At 39.5% G+C, this 16,739-nt stretch overlaps 1 protein-coding gene across 1 annotated transcript; it reads right to left on the minus strand.

Annotated features, from left to right (window-relative positions):
* Positions 1 to 2,832: 2,832 nt before the first annotated feature.
* lrrn1 (leucine rich repeat neuronal 1) lies at positions 2,833 to 16,215 on the minus strand. The gene is made up of 2 exons (XM_088005363.1): positions 15,740 to 16,215; positions 2,833 to 5,977 (listed from the first exon to the last, which is right to left on the minus strand). Exon 2 carries the CDS (start codon positions 5,809 to 5,811, stop codon positions 3,664 to 3,666), a length of 2,148 nt encoding a protein of 715 aa, XP_087861489.1. The 5' UTR covers positions 5,812 to 5,977; positions 15,740 to 16,215; the 3' UTR covers positions 2,833 to 3,663.
* Between the last annotated feature and the right edge of the window lie 524 nt (positions 16,216 to 16,739).

Here is a 16,739-nt window from a genome sequence, read left to right on the forward strand (position 1 = left end):
TTTTTGTCATGGGGCCCAAGATTCCTGGTGGCACCCCTGGGTTGGATGCATACACATTTTTACAAAAAGTACAAGAACTCACATAATGCTGTCATTCCACATCACAGTCGTGCACTACATTCTGTGGATCTTTCTCATAAAACCCCCCGGAAAACACATTCAAGCTTTAAAGTTCATGACTGTAATGATGAACCGTCTGGAAAAGTCTAAGTGCCGTCGCGAACACAAATGGTTTATATCAACCAGAAGTGAGGCGGAAGCACATTATGCACAGATACAAATTGTCAATAAGTGGCACATTGTTTTCCTCGACGCCGTTTGTCTCCGTCTCGGCGATAATTGTGGGGTTAGACGCGTTGAGAAAGCTTGCCAGGTTGTCGAGGGAGTCTAAACGAAGACGGTTTGATTGCACCTGGAGGCGCAGAGCTGTCAGTCAGCGCCAGAAACTAGCAGAGCTTCCAGGCCCTCGTTTGAGATCTGCTGCTTCTACACAATGTGCAGCTGAGCTTCAGATTTGAATTTGGGGATTTTTTTTTTTTTTCAAAGAAACTCAGAAATGCTTCGGGAGGGAAAACCTATTGCGATGATAACATAACATTAAAGATGAGTACAGGAGAAATAAACATTGAACAGTGATAGTGAATATTCACAGAACATTTTATAACACATGAACATAAATTGCTGAAATCATGACAGTGATTATGTTAGTCATTCATGACTCCCAGCTTCTAAAATTTCATATTGATACTATTATAAGTTCTTTATTTCAGCTGTTTTTACAAATATACCTCATTGGACTACCAACACACAAGAAGGGAAGCTGCAGCTCTGGGTTCTGGTTGACAGATTTCACCATTTTCTCCGCAGGATGTTTTGCATTTACTGTAAGCCTTCTGCTGAGAACGGTTTAAAATGAATCTCTGATAATTGCATTGTAGAGAAAAAGAGATGCTGAAGTTTGTATTTTCCATCTTATTTTCATCGCCACTGCGTTGGCTGTTAGCCTGTTTGTAGCAAACAATGACAAGAACATCCCAAGAAAACATGAGAACGAGCTTCTTCTTCAATAACTATATAGTTTTAAAATCATAGCACTCATACATATGTGCTGAAAGATTACAAAGCGTTATAAGTATGAATTTGGGGCTTTTTTATGGTGGGATGATGACATACCATACATGTCAGTGAGTCATAAAAAGAAAGCAATATTTATATCTAGATGTTTTGTGATGATAATGCATTTCCTCTAATCACAGAATCCAATTATTATAGAAATGGACACAGAGGCACCAAAACATTTTTACTGGTGATGTTAATACTAAAATATATTTTTATTTTAATGAGGCCACATTGTATTCATGTCCCATTAGGGACTGCAGCTGCTAGCTTTTATTCTCCTTCAACAAACCAACTTGTTTGGGACCCGTATCCCATGAGGGATACGGGTCCCAAACATACATAACATACGATATTACCTGGAGGAATCGAGGGGAGGTTTTCAAACTGGGAGCACGTCACCGTAACAAAGTAATGTGAGGGTGTGCAGCTGCCAGTGGCGTTGGGTACCAGTACAAAGAGCGGTGAACAACAGCGCAGGACTACCTCCAAACTTTACCTCATACAAATAGTAGCTACGTTTCCATTGACCGTGGAATTGCGCAAATTGGAATTACGAAAATAAATTAGCTTTGTGGACACACACTAATTTAGAAAAAACTTGTTTGTCACTAAAAGGTTTTTGTGCAATTCTTCGGTGTGTGTTTTTTTTGTTTTTGGAAACTACAATGGAAACACATTTTTTTTCACATCACATGATCAACATAAAGATGTTACTAGTGGCAGAAAAAAACTAAGATGACAGGAAACAGTAAGAAAATGATGGGTTTAATTTTTAACTTATTGCGTGAACAAACTTCTTCACATATCATTTTTTATTGCATTTGTTATTAGAAACAATTGCAAAGTAGTTTTTTTTATATTAGTGGAATGTCAACAACGTTTTGCCCATCTTTGAAAATGAAAAGCAGCCGGTGATGCTTTTGGGTGTGTGAACAAATCAATGACCCCAAACACATTGAAACTGGTGTAGGGAGATGGATTATACCAGCTAACAATATACATCTGGAATGACCTTCACCAAATTTTTATTAAAAATTTTAGATGAACTCTGTACTCTTTCTGTCAAGATGAGAAACTAAATATTGAGAGAGAAATGTTCCAGAAACTCATCGATGGCAACGAAAGAAGTGTTTTATTACCATGAACGAGTTCAATGACACATGCAATTGGAGTGAATGGATGAATAACGTGAAATGATTCTTGAGACAGTGTTTGTTGTGAATTGGTGCTATATAATAAGCCGAATTTAATTGGTTGAGTGAGTAACTTGGTGAAGATTTAGGAAAATAATGCAAAATATAAAATATACAAAACGTTGTTCTCTGGCGTTCAAACTTTCCCTTTTTCCCCCCTCCAAATGTAACAATAAGGCATAACGCCAAACACTTATTTTAATTTATTTCTACAGGAAACGTCTCCAAAAAAATAAGGTATTTATCTCTGAATGGACCTACACTGATCTGAATTGTATGTTGTTTTTGGAGCAATGGCTTCTTCCTCTCTGCCTTTCAGCTCATGTGTGATTGGGCTAAGAAGCCAAAACAAAAACAAACATTTTATGATGTCGCACAACAAAGCAGTGTGTTGGAGCTGCTGCCTCCTATCAGAAGCTGAACAAAGATATTTCTAAAAGTTAAAAATGCATTTAAACTTCTGATCACAACTGTCCATTTGACATAATGACATATTCCCTTGAAGTCATAGGTTAAAAACTTGATTAAAAGAAGATTTTATTTGAGTTGCTCCTCATTACACGCTTATGTGTGTAAACCTGAAAGAAAACAGTGATTGTAGACACTCTATCAATGTAAGAAACAAAATTTGTAAGAATTATAAAAAGCCTTACATCTACTTAGCTAGGTTATAACATTCATATTTCTATTGCTGGTTTACAGTACCCTGCAAACTTAAAAGCCTAAATCAAACATACTTTTTATTTGAATGTACAAAAAGTGAAATCAAGTCATAGCTGATACAACATTACAGTAGAATTTCTAACATTATTCAGTAGACAGTACATCAAGTCTAAATGTACTTTGTCAGTTTACATTTGAGTTGATAGACAAATTAGTTTATATATATATATTTATATATTTGAGTGCACAACAGTCAAAAGTGAAACTGTCTTACAACAGAAAGGAAAAACTGCAGTCTGGTAACAGATTGGCCAGAGAAACTGCTCAAAGAAAAAAAAAGGAAAACAGTTTGGGATTCAGCTTGGCCTTTTCTGTTGCACTGTATCCATGACGATGCTTCATGCCCGGTTCATAAAAATGAGTGCTAAAAGTAAAGCGCCGTGACTACGAAGTTCAGAAGGCTAAGTGAAGCTGCCATGTTGTGTGTCAAAAACATGTGAGGTCAAAACACAGCGTGCGATAGTAGATGTGAAAATCTTGGCTTATTGTTCAATCCAGTCCAAGAAAACTGAAGAGAGAAATAATTAAGCAATGGAAAAAAATATATATATTAAGACAAAGAAGTGAGTGTGAATTTTTGTGCTACTTAAACAATGACGTTTGTGTATCTCCTGATGGAATCCTCCGTTCACCACATGTAGTAACTGCGCGTTGTGTCGACCTGGCTGGGTTTGGACTCCGAGGTGCCCTCCTTCTCCTTTTCACTGTCTGCCTCCCACAGGTTAATGAGAGGGGGGTACAGCTCATTCAACGGTATCGATGAGGTCTTCTGCATGTACTTCTTCAGGGAATGGTGATAATTCTTTCTCTTCCACCTCTTGGCAGTGTAAACTCCCAGTAAAACCAGGCTGATGAGCGCAAACATCGTTCCCATGACTGCGGCCAGAGCCGTGTTGGTCCCTTGATCGGATATTTCCACTGCGAAGGTTGCCTGCTTCGTCGTGACGTTCACACACGACTTCTGCGGCTGTTGCTGGACGCTGGATACGGTGAGGCACACTTCGTACTCGGTTGCCGGCTGAAGATGCGTCAGGTTGTACTCATGGACGTCCACGGGCACCCTGGCCGTGTAAGTGATGTGAGGGTTGTCGATTTTCATAGTCGCGGACGACCACTTGAGGTTGGAGGCCATGACGTTTGAGCTTATTTTCCAGGAGACGAGGATGGAGTGAGATTCCGTCTGTTTGACGTAGATCTTTAAGAGCTGCGTGTTGTCCAGCAGAGTGCCATTGACCTTTATCGCTGTCACTTTTGTGTCGACTCCCTCAGAGTTTTGAGCCACGCAGGTGTACCGGCCGGAGTCTTCAACTTGGATGTGGGAAATTCTCAGCGTCCCCTCTTTGCTGAGGCGGTACTTGTCAGACAAAGTGTCAGTCATAACCTTGTGCCCCATTGGTGTCACCCAATAGATCTCAGGCTCAGGCTGTGAAATAGCCCTGCAGTCCAAATCCAAGGTCATGCCGATTTCTAAACTGAGGTGGGTGGGGAAGGTATCGTGAGAGATTAGGGGCAAACACTGATTCAGCAACCTTTTCTGCAGCACCTCACGTACATGCATACCCCTGACCTCTGGCGGCATGGAGCAGAACATGGACAGAGGCTCCATAAATCGCACTGTGGTTTTGTTGGAACCCATCCACTGGATGACGCAGTCACAGCGCAGAGGGTTGCTGTGGATGCTGATCTCTCGCAAGTTAGGCAGAGCATCCACAGTGGACTGATAAAGGGCATTCAGGGCGTTGTTGTTTAGCATCAGGCTCTCCAAAGCTGGGACATCCCGAAAGGCCTGCCGGTTGATATAAGAGAACTTGGGGTTGTTTGTTGCCTCTAGCTTAGTGAGCTCAGGAAGGTTGTCCAAAGCATAACGGTCAATAGAAACCAATTCTCCCATGTTATTTATCCCCAATTCCTTCAATCTGAGCATGTTCTTGAAATCCCCCTCCTGTATCTTGTGTACTGGGTTTTTGTTTAAATCCAGGAATTTCAGGTTTGGTAGTTTCTGAAGGGCTCTCTGAGGCACTCCAACCAACTTGTTGTCGTAGAAAGAGAGGCTCTCGAGATTGTCAAGTCCCACAAAGGCGTTTCCGGGAATGTCTTTCAAATCCATCCCAGCTAAAACCAGACTCCTCAGATTGCCCAGCGGCTTGAAGTTAAAGTCCATAATTCCAACAACGGGGTTCTCTCCGATCATGAGAATCTCCAGATTTGGCGTAGAATCAAACCACTGACTGCTGATAGTTTTGAGCCTGTTGGAGTTGAGGTGAAGCCTGAGTAGGTTATGAAGCCCAGAGAAGGCATTGGCAGAAATGGTGCTGATGTGATTGTGGTTGATGTAGAGTTCCTGCAGGTTGCTAAGGTCCTGCAGACAGTAGTCGGGCATTTCCATGATCTGGTTCTCCTCCAGATGGAGTGTGGTGAGCTGGGACATGTTGGTGAGACCAACATCTCGAATTGTACTGAAGTTATTTTGAGACAGGTCCAGTTCTGTCAGGTTGAAGAGTTGCTCCAGTTCCTCGCTGGTCCTAGCGATGTAGTTGCTCTGTAAGAGGAGAACCTGAGTTTCACTGGACAGGTTTCCCGGGATCCGTGTTAGGCGAAGGTCATTGCAGTCCACTGTTATAGCTTCTCTGTAGGTGGACTGAGGGGTGAACCAGGGTCTGATTTCACACACGCACAGCTGAGGGCAGTCATTGCTTTGGACAAGAGAGAGTGCTACAGAAACCAGAACCAAGCCACCAAGAACCTGAGCACAGCTGTCCATCTTCCATCTAGCCATGCTGGGAAGGGATAGGAGGCTGGTCGTTGGACTTTGGAGGAAGGTTTGTAACAGTCATGAACCAGACTTGCTACCGATTAAGCCTTTAAACCCAGGAAATGGGAGGTTCTCGAGACAAAGTCGGGGGTGGAAACTACAAGCAGGGATTCTGACGATGGAGGATTATCTGGAAAAGAAGAACAAAGAAGTTAGAATTAGAGGGGTGATGGAAAAGAGGAGAATATTGAACCAAAAAAAATAATACATTTTTAGGAAGCGTTCCAATCTATTCCCTAAGATAATGTTAAAAGGTTATGAGCCTTGTGTAAGAACATAATCGAAAAGCAAAGAGCCCCCCCCCCCCCCCCAATATATACGACTGTTGCTTGGAACATCACTTTTGTACCTACATTTATAAATATTTCTATGAAAGGTCATTTTTGTGATCGGCTGTGTACAACAGAGAATTAGAGCCAGGCTAAGAAAACTAATTAAAATTACCAGAGTAAAGTAATAAAATTACAAGAATAAAGTCGTAGTATCACAACTTTGTTCTTGTAATATAATTTTTTAATATAATTTTTTTTCTTGTAATATTATTTTTTTCTCAAAGTACTACTTTATTCTGGTATTATTTTGACTTTATACTTGTACAATTTGTTCTAGTAATACAATGACTTTATTCTTGAAATGTTATGAGTTCATTCTTGTAATTTTATTACTTTATTCTCATAATTTTTTTCTTAGTATGGCCCTAATTCTCTGTTGTATGTGAGTCACTAAACACTAGAATCTCACACTTGTTGTAAGCACAAAAGCCGACGCCTACCCGCATTTTTGCCCAATCTCCTGAATTTATTTTTTTATTTTTTTATGACATTTCGTCCTCATCCTGAGCTTGTGGGTTAAATAAGACAGCAAAACTGACAGGGAACAGTATCTTTAGCTGTGGCGCTATTCTCGTGAGACTGAGTAATGTGCATCATCAACAGTTTCACAAAAATGCAAGTTCAGCTCATTACAGAGCATGCACAACACACTGGCCTGGGCTGGAAAGAAATCAAGTTGCATTGAGGGCTTTCATCTACCTACCAGGCCCACAAGGACGCCATCATTATCTTTTTTGGAGCATCATTAAACATTATGAGACGTTAGTCAGCGCCAAACCTTAAAGAAAGCAACAATAATTTGCACATCTAAAGTTTTAATGTCACATTGTAAGCATTCAGAATTTAGGCTAAAGACAGTGGAAAGATTTAAGAAAGCCTAGTTTTTTGTGGTTCTAATAAGTATCTAAAAATAGATGAATGAGAAAACTCATGCAGTATTTTACGTAATGTAATTTTAAAACTATAACTTCAATAAATAATAAATGGCCTTACAATTATGTCTAGCTTGATGAAAATCTTTCAAAAAGCGTTTGAAACTATAGGCGGGAAAATCCCCCCTACAGGGGGGATTTCTGGTGAAACAGCACTTTCACTTTCACTTTCCATTCTTTGTTTTCAGTGCTTTTCTTCTTCTCCTCTTATGAATAGATGGTATATACTTTCAACTGAGCTAAAAGCAATATGAATAAGGGCATGTCCCAGTCTACAAGGTCCGAGTATGCATGTTGAACTGAGCATGATTTCTGCACAGAAAGAAGCATCAAAAATCTAACAGCAAACTGGGTTTAAGTGGATATCAGGGTTGGGACGAATTGAATTAAATGGAATTACGTTATATACACCTGTTTTATTCAGCAGTGTCCTTAAAGGGCAGTATTATGCGTTTTCCAGCCACATAGTGTCATTTTGTAGCACAATAAAGTAATTATGTCACCTTCATTTATCAAAATGCTGTGGCTATGAAATATGACCTTAGGAGTTGAGCCACTCAAAAATAAAAATAAAATAAAAAGGCTGCATGAAAAGTGTTGAGTTCAATTCTGTTGGACATTAGAGACTTCCAATGTTATAAAAGTAGTGTTTTTATATTGATTTTGTTTTATATTTACTTCCAAATAAAACCAGAAATATGTTCGATCATGTGTGCGCCCCCTTGTTGTGCGCAGGTGTACTGCAATAAATTATGTTCTATGATCAAAAAGTGAATGAATGCAACATGAAGTCCATTTTTCCACTGTCCTCAAATGTACCACATATCTGAAGCAACCAATCAGAAAGCATTTTTGGCCATTTTGTGTGACTCATAACCGGGCAGACTTGAATGCGGACAACGTGGAAATCGTGGGAAAAAAAATGCCTGGAAAATTGCCCGCAATCTGCTGTAAAAAAATATGTATACTAATTAGTTTTTGGCTTTGTTTGTACACAAGTTCTTAAAATTTACAAAAGAAAATGTCATTTTAGGCTGTAAAAACGATTTAACCAATATTTTTGTGAATGTTTTAGTACAAATATGATTTTTTTTACTCAGATTTTGTTTTTGTGTGTTTTTTTCATCCACTGTGACAATACATTTTGTCAAAATGAAACAATTACTGTAAAATCATGAAGCTTAGGTTGTGCTGAAAATAATGATAGCAAACAAGGAAATGAAAATAGTTTTTGTGGTGAAAATATAAGGGTAAATTCAAAATTAGACCAAACGGCCATTTAGACCCCAGACTCCTAAGAAATTTGACTTTGCAATTTAACTCCTATAAGAAGTTCATGCTCTTTCCGAAACTCCAAGCTGGGTAGCCGTGGGGGAGGGCTGCTCTGTGACACGTTTTACAAATCCAAATGGTTGCCATGGTAGATTCGAGGATTTCTCAAACATGAATGAAAGAATCAAGGCAACACTACAAGTAAGTTTTTAATGAGGGAATAACATTATAACATGATTTATATAATACTGTCCCTTTAAGTCATAGTGATGTAAATAAAACCTAAATGATCACGTCGTACTGTGTCACCAGTCAATGCAAAAGTTTTTATCTACAAAAGAAAAAATCTCCAACCCGGTAGTTTAAGCAGCTGAAAGCAGGCTAGCTACTTGAGCAGCTACATCAACTAGCTAACATGTATAACAGACTCATATCAGCAAGCTTTCCAGCTTATGTGTACATGAGCTAACATTAACTAAAAGCTAGCTGATATTAGCTTGTAATAGAAGTTAGGTAGTCTATTAGCTAATATATAATGTTATCTAAAAAAATAGCTTATATTAGCTATTTACACATTAGCTAGTTGTTAGATAGCTAACAACCAGCTAATGTATTAGCTAATATACAATAGCTATATGTTAGTTAGTTAACATAAAAGCTAATTTAATAGCTAGTTATATCAGTTATAACAAGCTAATATCAGCTAGCTGGTTTACTTTGTAAGGAACAGAGCCTCATCAAGCCCAAAAACAATTTTTCTCATTTTATTCCCACATATCGTGACCAAACGTACCGTCTTTGTGTGACAGCCTCACTCATTAGCAAGATTAGGTAGCCAGCAGGTGTTTAACAAGCCTGAGTACTTGCAGCACAAAGCCAACACTTAAGACAATCCCTAACTCAATTAGGTCTATTTAGGAGGCACCTCGCCTAGTGTGGAGCCATGCGACATCCACCTTCTTAGGGGTAAACACCAGCTCAAGAAGACAGTGCTTAAGAGGCTTTGGACCCAGAAAGCTGGGCAATACGTAGGAATGTACATAAACTGCCTGGCAACAGCACTGGGGGAGATAGGAGCGGCGCGCCTCTCCTCCTATACTGGGGATTCCCTACGAGACGGGGCGGAGCGTCTGAGAGGCAGGCAGGATGTTGTTTTTAAGCTAAAGCACTTTATATTGTGACTATTGCTGTGCCAGTTCGGATTAGCAGATGGAGATGCTGAGGAGGCGATTAGCTGCGGGGCAAGTGCACTGAATTCAGACCAAGGGAGGAGAGAAACAGGTTCTTTAGCACTTTAATTAAAAAGCAACATATGTGTGGATCCGAAAACAGCAAGTTCAGGGTAATGGCACATGAGGTCAATTTTCATATTGACCGCTGCATTTAAAACAAAAATAAGTTATGGTAGTGAAAAAGAAAAAAAGAAAAAGATTTTAGACACTTAGGAAACGAAAACATGATTTCAGCCTGTTTGTTCTTAAGCCAGAACATGAACGTTACAGGACAGGATTTGTGAACTGTAAACAAAAGATTTCTAAAAATGTTGTACATTGTAGCAAAGAGAATTTAGCTGAATAAGTGTCCCACAAGGACAGCTCACACATTCCATAGGGAATATCTATAATATTTGAAAGAAAATAAAGCTTAAGAAGCTGAAATAACTAGGCACAAAACTACTTGACTCACTGTTGGCTAGTGTTTGCAATCCAGAAGTGACATTTATTTTTTTCTTGCTGCCGACTGGCTGTAAGAGCGGACATAAGAAACACTGCAGATGTTAGCTTCTGTGGTAATGCTAAGACGGTTTCCACTGTGCTTAATAAAACATATTAAGGTATCTTACTGTATCGGAGCAATAAAGCTCAATTGCCCACCATTGGGGCAGAAAAGGATACTCTGGAAGACTCTTGTATTTTTTTTTCTTTTTAAACAATCAATATTCTACATTATCTTTTTCAAAATGTACTTTTTGAGATGATAGAGAAATCCTAACATGCCAGATAAGAACATCCCCGTCTGGAACTGTGTACTTCTTTGAGGACTCTGGAGAGACGTACTGTATAAATCAGAAGAAGTGACAAGAGAACTAATTCAACATGTATTCATGTTTATATAACAACTTTTATGAAAAAAAAAACTTCCAAATAACTTCAGAGTCATTTAGTTTTGGACAATCTTAACATCGTACTCCATGGAACCGATAGAGAGGTTTTAGTTTAATCGATTTTCAGGAGTCTGGCTCAGAACAGTGACATGTTTACATCTGTGCATGTCAGGTTTTGCGCATTTTCTAAAGCTACTACAATATTAGAAATTAAATCATAACCAAACAATGTATCAGTAATAAATAAAAAAAAAACAATAACTGTCTTCAGAAAATACTATAATTCAACATAAGCCAAATTTAGCAGTAAACAATCAACCGTTGTTTTGTTTTCTGCTCTTCTGTTCACTAAAAACAGAGTTAATCCTGTTGCTAATCTTACATTTTCCCCATTTTGGTAAACACTGATGGCTTTGTCTACATTCCCTTTCATGGAATTTAGTCACATTGTCACTGATCCCTTTTAATGCTAAGCATGACAGTTATTTAGGTGAAAAAAGAGGTTAGTTCATTTCTAAAGAGATGCGTTAAAACAACGTTCTGACGGAAGAGCGGAGACGAGATTAAAGCTAGAAGTCACAGTCGGCACCCTGCTGTTTAATCTGTGCAACAAATTTTCTTCAAGACAACACCTAATGATGTGGCACGAAGCAAACTTAGAAAATAATCATGCTGGGAGAAACGCAGAACGTCAAAAGAGAGGAAAGCAGGAGCCTGACGCAGTTTTAATCGAAGGAAATTTTAAAACTGTAGGAGGTATTCTTGAATTAAATCCACAGTTTATTTCCTGTTATCAAACACACTATTTAATAGTTTGTAGATGTGCTACTGCCTCAGCACAGGATGTGTTCACAAAAACAAACTATTTCAAAAGGGCAGCTTTTTGACAATGCTCAACCTGTTTTTGAGAAGTTGTGTTTTTAGGTTGTTGTTTATTAATTCCTTTTTTATGCTGACACAAAATCACACATTTTTGACCCACTGTTGATAAAATAAAAGGAGGAGTCATTGTTTTTCTAAATAAGACATTTTTAGATCAAGGTCAATAATTTTCTAGAAAAAACAAGGAATTTTTTTAGCTTTGTAACATAAAGCTAGGAAAATTTCCATGCCAAAAATGTCAGACTGTTGAAACTCAGAAATGTCAGTGTTTTTCTAGGAAATTTCCCAGACTTATGTCAAAATCTTTTTTTTTTTTTTAGCAAATATTTTACTCTTAGAGCTCAGAAATGTCATTGTTGTTTTTTTCCTAGAAAATTTCTGGGATTAACCAAAAATATTTTTACGTGTTTTGGCAGAATGTACTGCTCCCTTTTCTATCTCCCATGGCACATCAGACACATTTGTGGTTCATTCAGAGAGATAGATAACAAGTTAAAATAGATAACAGGAAGGCTAACCAGGCCACAGCAACGTTGTTTTTATCCCTTGGAGGTTTTGAAATGGAGGCAAATGTATCTTTATATTTTCTTTTGTTGTTCAATGACTCTTTTAGTTGGACCTTGGAAATCTATCAAACCTGTACATTAAGTGGGCTTAATGCCAATGCCTTAGTAAACGCTTTGGTGATCCCACTTATTGGGTTCGTCCATTTATACCTGGTACGTTTACCCAATGTACACACTAACGGAAGCTTGGCACTTACTTTCCACACAAGTCACATGTTGGCATTGTCCTATCGTGATTAATTTCCTGCTACCTGACAAAACCCATCTGTGTCCTCCCATGGAGGAAGGAACCTTTCCATGATGCCATGACACATTATCTGGCTGAGCATTTTAATCACCGCCAAAATGACACCCGTAAAAATCACTGCACATTCGTAAATCTGCCCATATCTGGGGGCTTGGATCGTCCTGATAGGAGACCAAAATGGAAAAATTGAGCATTTTGTTAAATATATTTGAAATAAAGATGAGGAGAGAGATCCAGGAAATTAGCTTAAATAAAATATTCCTTGGATGAGGAAGACTCTCTGTGTTCAAAAAGAACACAGAGAGTCTTCTTAATCTGTGACAGGACCGTAGTTAAATATAATGAAGTGTCAGCCTAATGCAGGGGAAAGGGTTAATATCTTAAACCATTTGTCTTAAAGGAGCGGTGGACGTTCCCTAACCCAGTCGGCTGTACACCGCTGGGACCTAACAGTGGTGTCATGATGGGAGTGGGAGGGTCTTGAAGCTCAGTGCTCCTAACTACCAGCTCTGTTGTTTCCCTAACAATCCCTCCCCACACACCTGCAATGTACCTCAGGGGAAAATGGCTGCTCAGTCGTCTGTATCAAGATAAAAACATTTCACTTGTTGTCTGTGTGAGAGAGAGTGGATTAGTGTGCAGCGTTGTATGTGTTGTTATATTTTAAAGAGCAAATTAGACATTAAATTTAATGGATCTTTGGGTCTATTTAACTCAGATGTTTTTCAGCTTGATATTCTGTAGTTCTCCTTTTGTGAAGATAAATACTGAGAAACTGAGTTTAATTTGGCTTTTTATTTTCAACATCCACCTATTACAATTTACCTGCAAAGTAAACATTGTCGAGTTGAACTGTTCAAAAATACCAAATCAATCTGTCAGGGTTTCAGATCCAGGTGTTGCGACTTCACTCCATTCTTACTGGCCAAACTGTTCAAGCTCTGCCAGGTTGATAGCTGTTAGCAGACCTTTTCAAGTCCAGCAACACATTCTCTATTGGTCTGGGCTTTGGCTAGGCCACTCCAACACATCCACCTTGTTGTCTTTAAACCGTTTCTGTGTAGCTTTAGTTGGATTCTTTAAGTCGCCGTCTTGGTGGAAAACAAATGCTGTCTGAAGTTGTATTTCTCTTGTAAGCTGTGTCTCCATAACAAATGTGTGCAAAACTTTGTTGATATTCCACTAACTGTGGAAACACCAACAATTCGCAATTGCAGTGTTTCCATTAAATAGGAAACGCAAATAAAGTCACAGGTGAATATGTTTGTTTACATGATAATTCATTAAGAAAGACGCCATGCCATCATCCTGCTGCCACTTCCTGCTGTCGTCTTCCTGTGTCTTCAACACTAGTAACAGCCGGCTGTCGATCATGTGACTCGTGTGACACGAAACAGTGTTTCCAATTTAGTTTTGCGAAATGCACTAATTTTGATACATACAGATTTACACATGAGCCATATTCCTTCCATTTCTTGATGATTAATTTAATTGAACTCCAGGGGATGTTCAGGACTTTAGACATTTTTTTGTATCCATCCTCTGACTTATACTTTTCAATAAGCTTTTATTTGATTTGCTTGGAGTGATCTTTTGTCTCCATGCTGTAATGGTAGCCAGGAATCCTAATGAACTAGTGAACAGACCTTCCAGCTGTCTTTATACCACCATCACTTGAGATGGAGACACAGTCACTGCACTCAGCTGGTCTCCATCCCACTCATTGGGAGACCAGTAGCACCAATTAGCTTGAGCTTTGTTGACTTACGTCACTTACTTTAAATGGGGCGAACATCAATGCAATCACTTATTTTATGTTAAATATTATTTTATTTAACTGTCAATATTTTTGAAGAAACTAGTTTTCACTTGACACTTTGTTGTATTTTTCCTCAAAAAGCCTTTATTTTACTGATCATGATTGATTTGTATCAGTAACTCTGAAGACCAATCATCCCCAATACATCCATATTTCTAAAGAAGTATTTTTTCAAAGAGGTTCCATGAATGATGAGGGGTTCCTGAAACACTTGAAAGAAGAATGGGTATAATAGTAAATTTTGAATTATTTTAACAGATGAAAAACAATAAACACCTTTGTTGCTGTGCTCACATATGTACTTAGTAAATAATTTGGCAGCAAAAAGGGGCTCTGAATTGAAAATGTTGCTTTTTTTGGTCAATATTTGATTTTGATTAAATTGTGATTATTTGCTAATTGCAAACATTGCAACTCAATAAAAAGTTTAATTGCGTTCCACCACCCGTCTAACTTCACAAAAACCCGGATGTGTTTTAATCTTGAACTAATTAGCAATTTTACACTTAACAATGTTTGCCATTCTAAAATATAATTATTTAAATGCCTAATATTCCAAAATTCTTTTAGTACTGATTTGACGTACTCAAGCAGTTTCTACAATTTCATTAGCTGTGCTTCCATCAACCATGAAATTGTGCAAATTGAAATTAAGAAAATAAATTCACTTAATGGAAACAGGCAAATTTCAAGAAAACTCATGTTTTTCCATAAAAGGTTTATGTGCTAGGATGATGTGGTTTTTCGGCTGTATCATGTGATCAACAGCCGGATGTTACCACTGCTGAAAAAGATGAAGAGAACAGGAAGTGGTAGGAATATGACGGCGCAGCACGTTTTATAATGACCGAACCCATTCAGGTGTGATTTTAATTGCGCTTCTTGTTTAATGGAAACGCCGGTAATTGCGAAATTGTGTTTTTGCGGAATACTGACAAAGTTTTGCGCACATTTGTAATTTGCACAATAAATAATGCACGAATGAAACCAGAAAACAACAACAACACAAATCTATTTGTTTCCCGTCTTTGGACCAAACCACAAACCAAGCAGTGAAGTGCAGATTCGATCCACCTTCCTGAACCGATCCGATAACAAGTCAGCAGCCGGGGCCGCCCCCCACCCTCCGACCCCCGGCCGTCACAAAAGCGCAACAGCTGCAGCGACAGAAGCAGCGTTCGCGGACCACAATAGACCCCCCGCTAACGCAACCCCATTCTCAGCGGCGCATCTCCTGCGAAAGGGCCCCGGCTTTATCCCCCTCCATGCCGCCATCACCGCTTCCCCCTCCGCTTCCCCCAAGAGGGAAGACCAGGCGACTTGTCGCTCAAAACGGAGGAGGCATCGAGACATCTGCTGGCTTCTACTTTAACATTAATATGCAAATCACATCACCACACGCGCACGCGGGCACTGCGAGCCGCCTGCCGCAAAGGAGATCAAAGTTTGCTTTCCGTGGAATTGCATTTGACGCACTACAAGAGGCTGACTCGGGTTTGTTAAATGTAAACGAAAATCACGGAGCCGTCCTCGACCAAGTCTGTTTATCTAAATAAATGATAATGCCCTTGAGTGCGTCTGCGCCTTCAATCATCGCCCTTGTGTTTAGTAGCGTACCGCTTATCTTTTAAGTCTTTTTAAAACAAATTAAAATTCAGGGTTTTTTTTCTTTCCTCCTTTTTTCTTTTTCTTTTTCTCAAGGGTATTGTAAAGAACGTGCATTCTTTGCCGCTCTCACCTTGTTGGCATTCCAGTTCTTCACGTTCACCAAGCGCGCGGCTCCTTTATCCAGGTGAACGCCTCAGTAGAGAAAAAAGGGGAACGCTACAGAGCTGCAGGTGAACGGGTTCATCAGACATCCCTGTCTCCTCCTGAGCTCTGGCTGTTTACGGCGCGTCCCATCAGTCGGTCAGATCCCCAGAGCGCCTCGGAGAGAGACGCATGATGCGGTCTGCAGAGACAGATCTCCCCAACCTGCCGCGCGACCAGACCGCTTTGTCACTCAGATGATATTCTTCCGCACTGCTGCTGCTGGTGATGCTGCTGCTGCTCCTTTCTCCGCGAATGCTGAGGAATAATGATTGCAAGATGGGGAGGCAGGAAAAAAAACAAAAAAGAGAGAAAGAGGCAGAAAACACCTGGCACTGTCCAGACTATAGTCAGCTGATTCCCCAGCAGGCTATTGGCTGAGAGCGACTGTCTGTCACCGCCGGCCAAAAGCAAAGCAGAGCACCATCTGCTCCGGGCTTGTTGTGATGAGAACAAAGGCAGGAGGAGGGCGGCGGGGCGGCGGTGCATGGGGGCGGCGGGTGGGGGGGGGGGAGAGAGCAAGGCATTACTGCCTGAGAAGGAGGAAAAAAAAAGAGAAGACTATATGGACCTGGAGTTATCGGTGTTTACAGCGAGATGAACCCATTTTTAATGCCATTTCTGTTGTGAAGTTAAAGGAAATGCTTCAAAAATGTTTTCACTGAAAAAGATCTGGAATTTGGGATTCTATTTGTAGTTAGCACCCTTTACTCCAAAACTCCTGTAATTGAGCAACCAATTACAGCCTACAGTTACTAATTAGCGGTGGGCATTTATGGTCTCGTTCAGCATTTATCGTGAAAAATGTCTTTTTGGTTGTCTTGATGGATTTCAACTAATAATGTAAAAAAGAAAACTGGCAGTTTTATCAGAAATTTCATTTTTATGATTTTCTCCACAAATGTCAACAAATATCAGTCATTTCAGAA

Source organism: Poecilia mexicana, unplaced genomic scaffold (genome assembly GCF_051168715.1).
Source record: "Poecilia mexicana isolate PSO_F unplaced genomic scaffold, ASM5116871v1 scaffold_5, whole genome shotgun sequence".
NCBI classification, from domain to species: domain Eukaryota; kingdom Metazoa; phylum Chordata; class Actinopteri; order Cyprinodontiformes; family Poeciliidae; genus Poecilia; species Poecilia mexicana.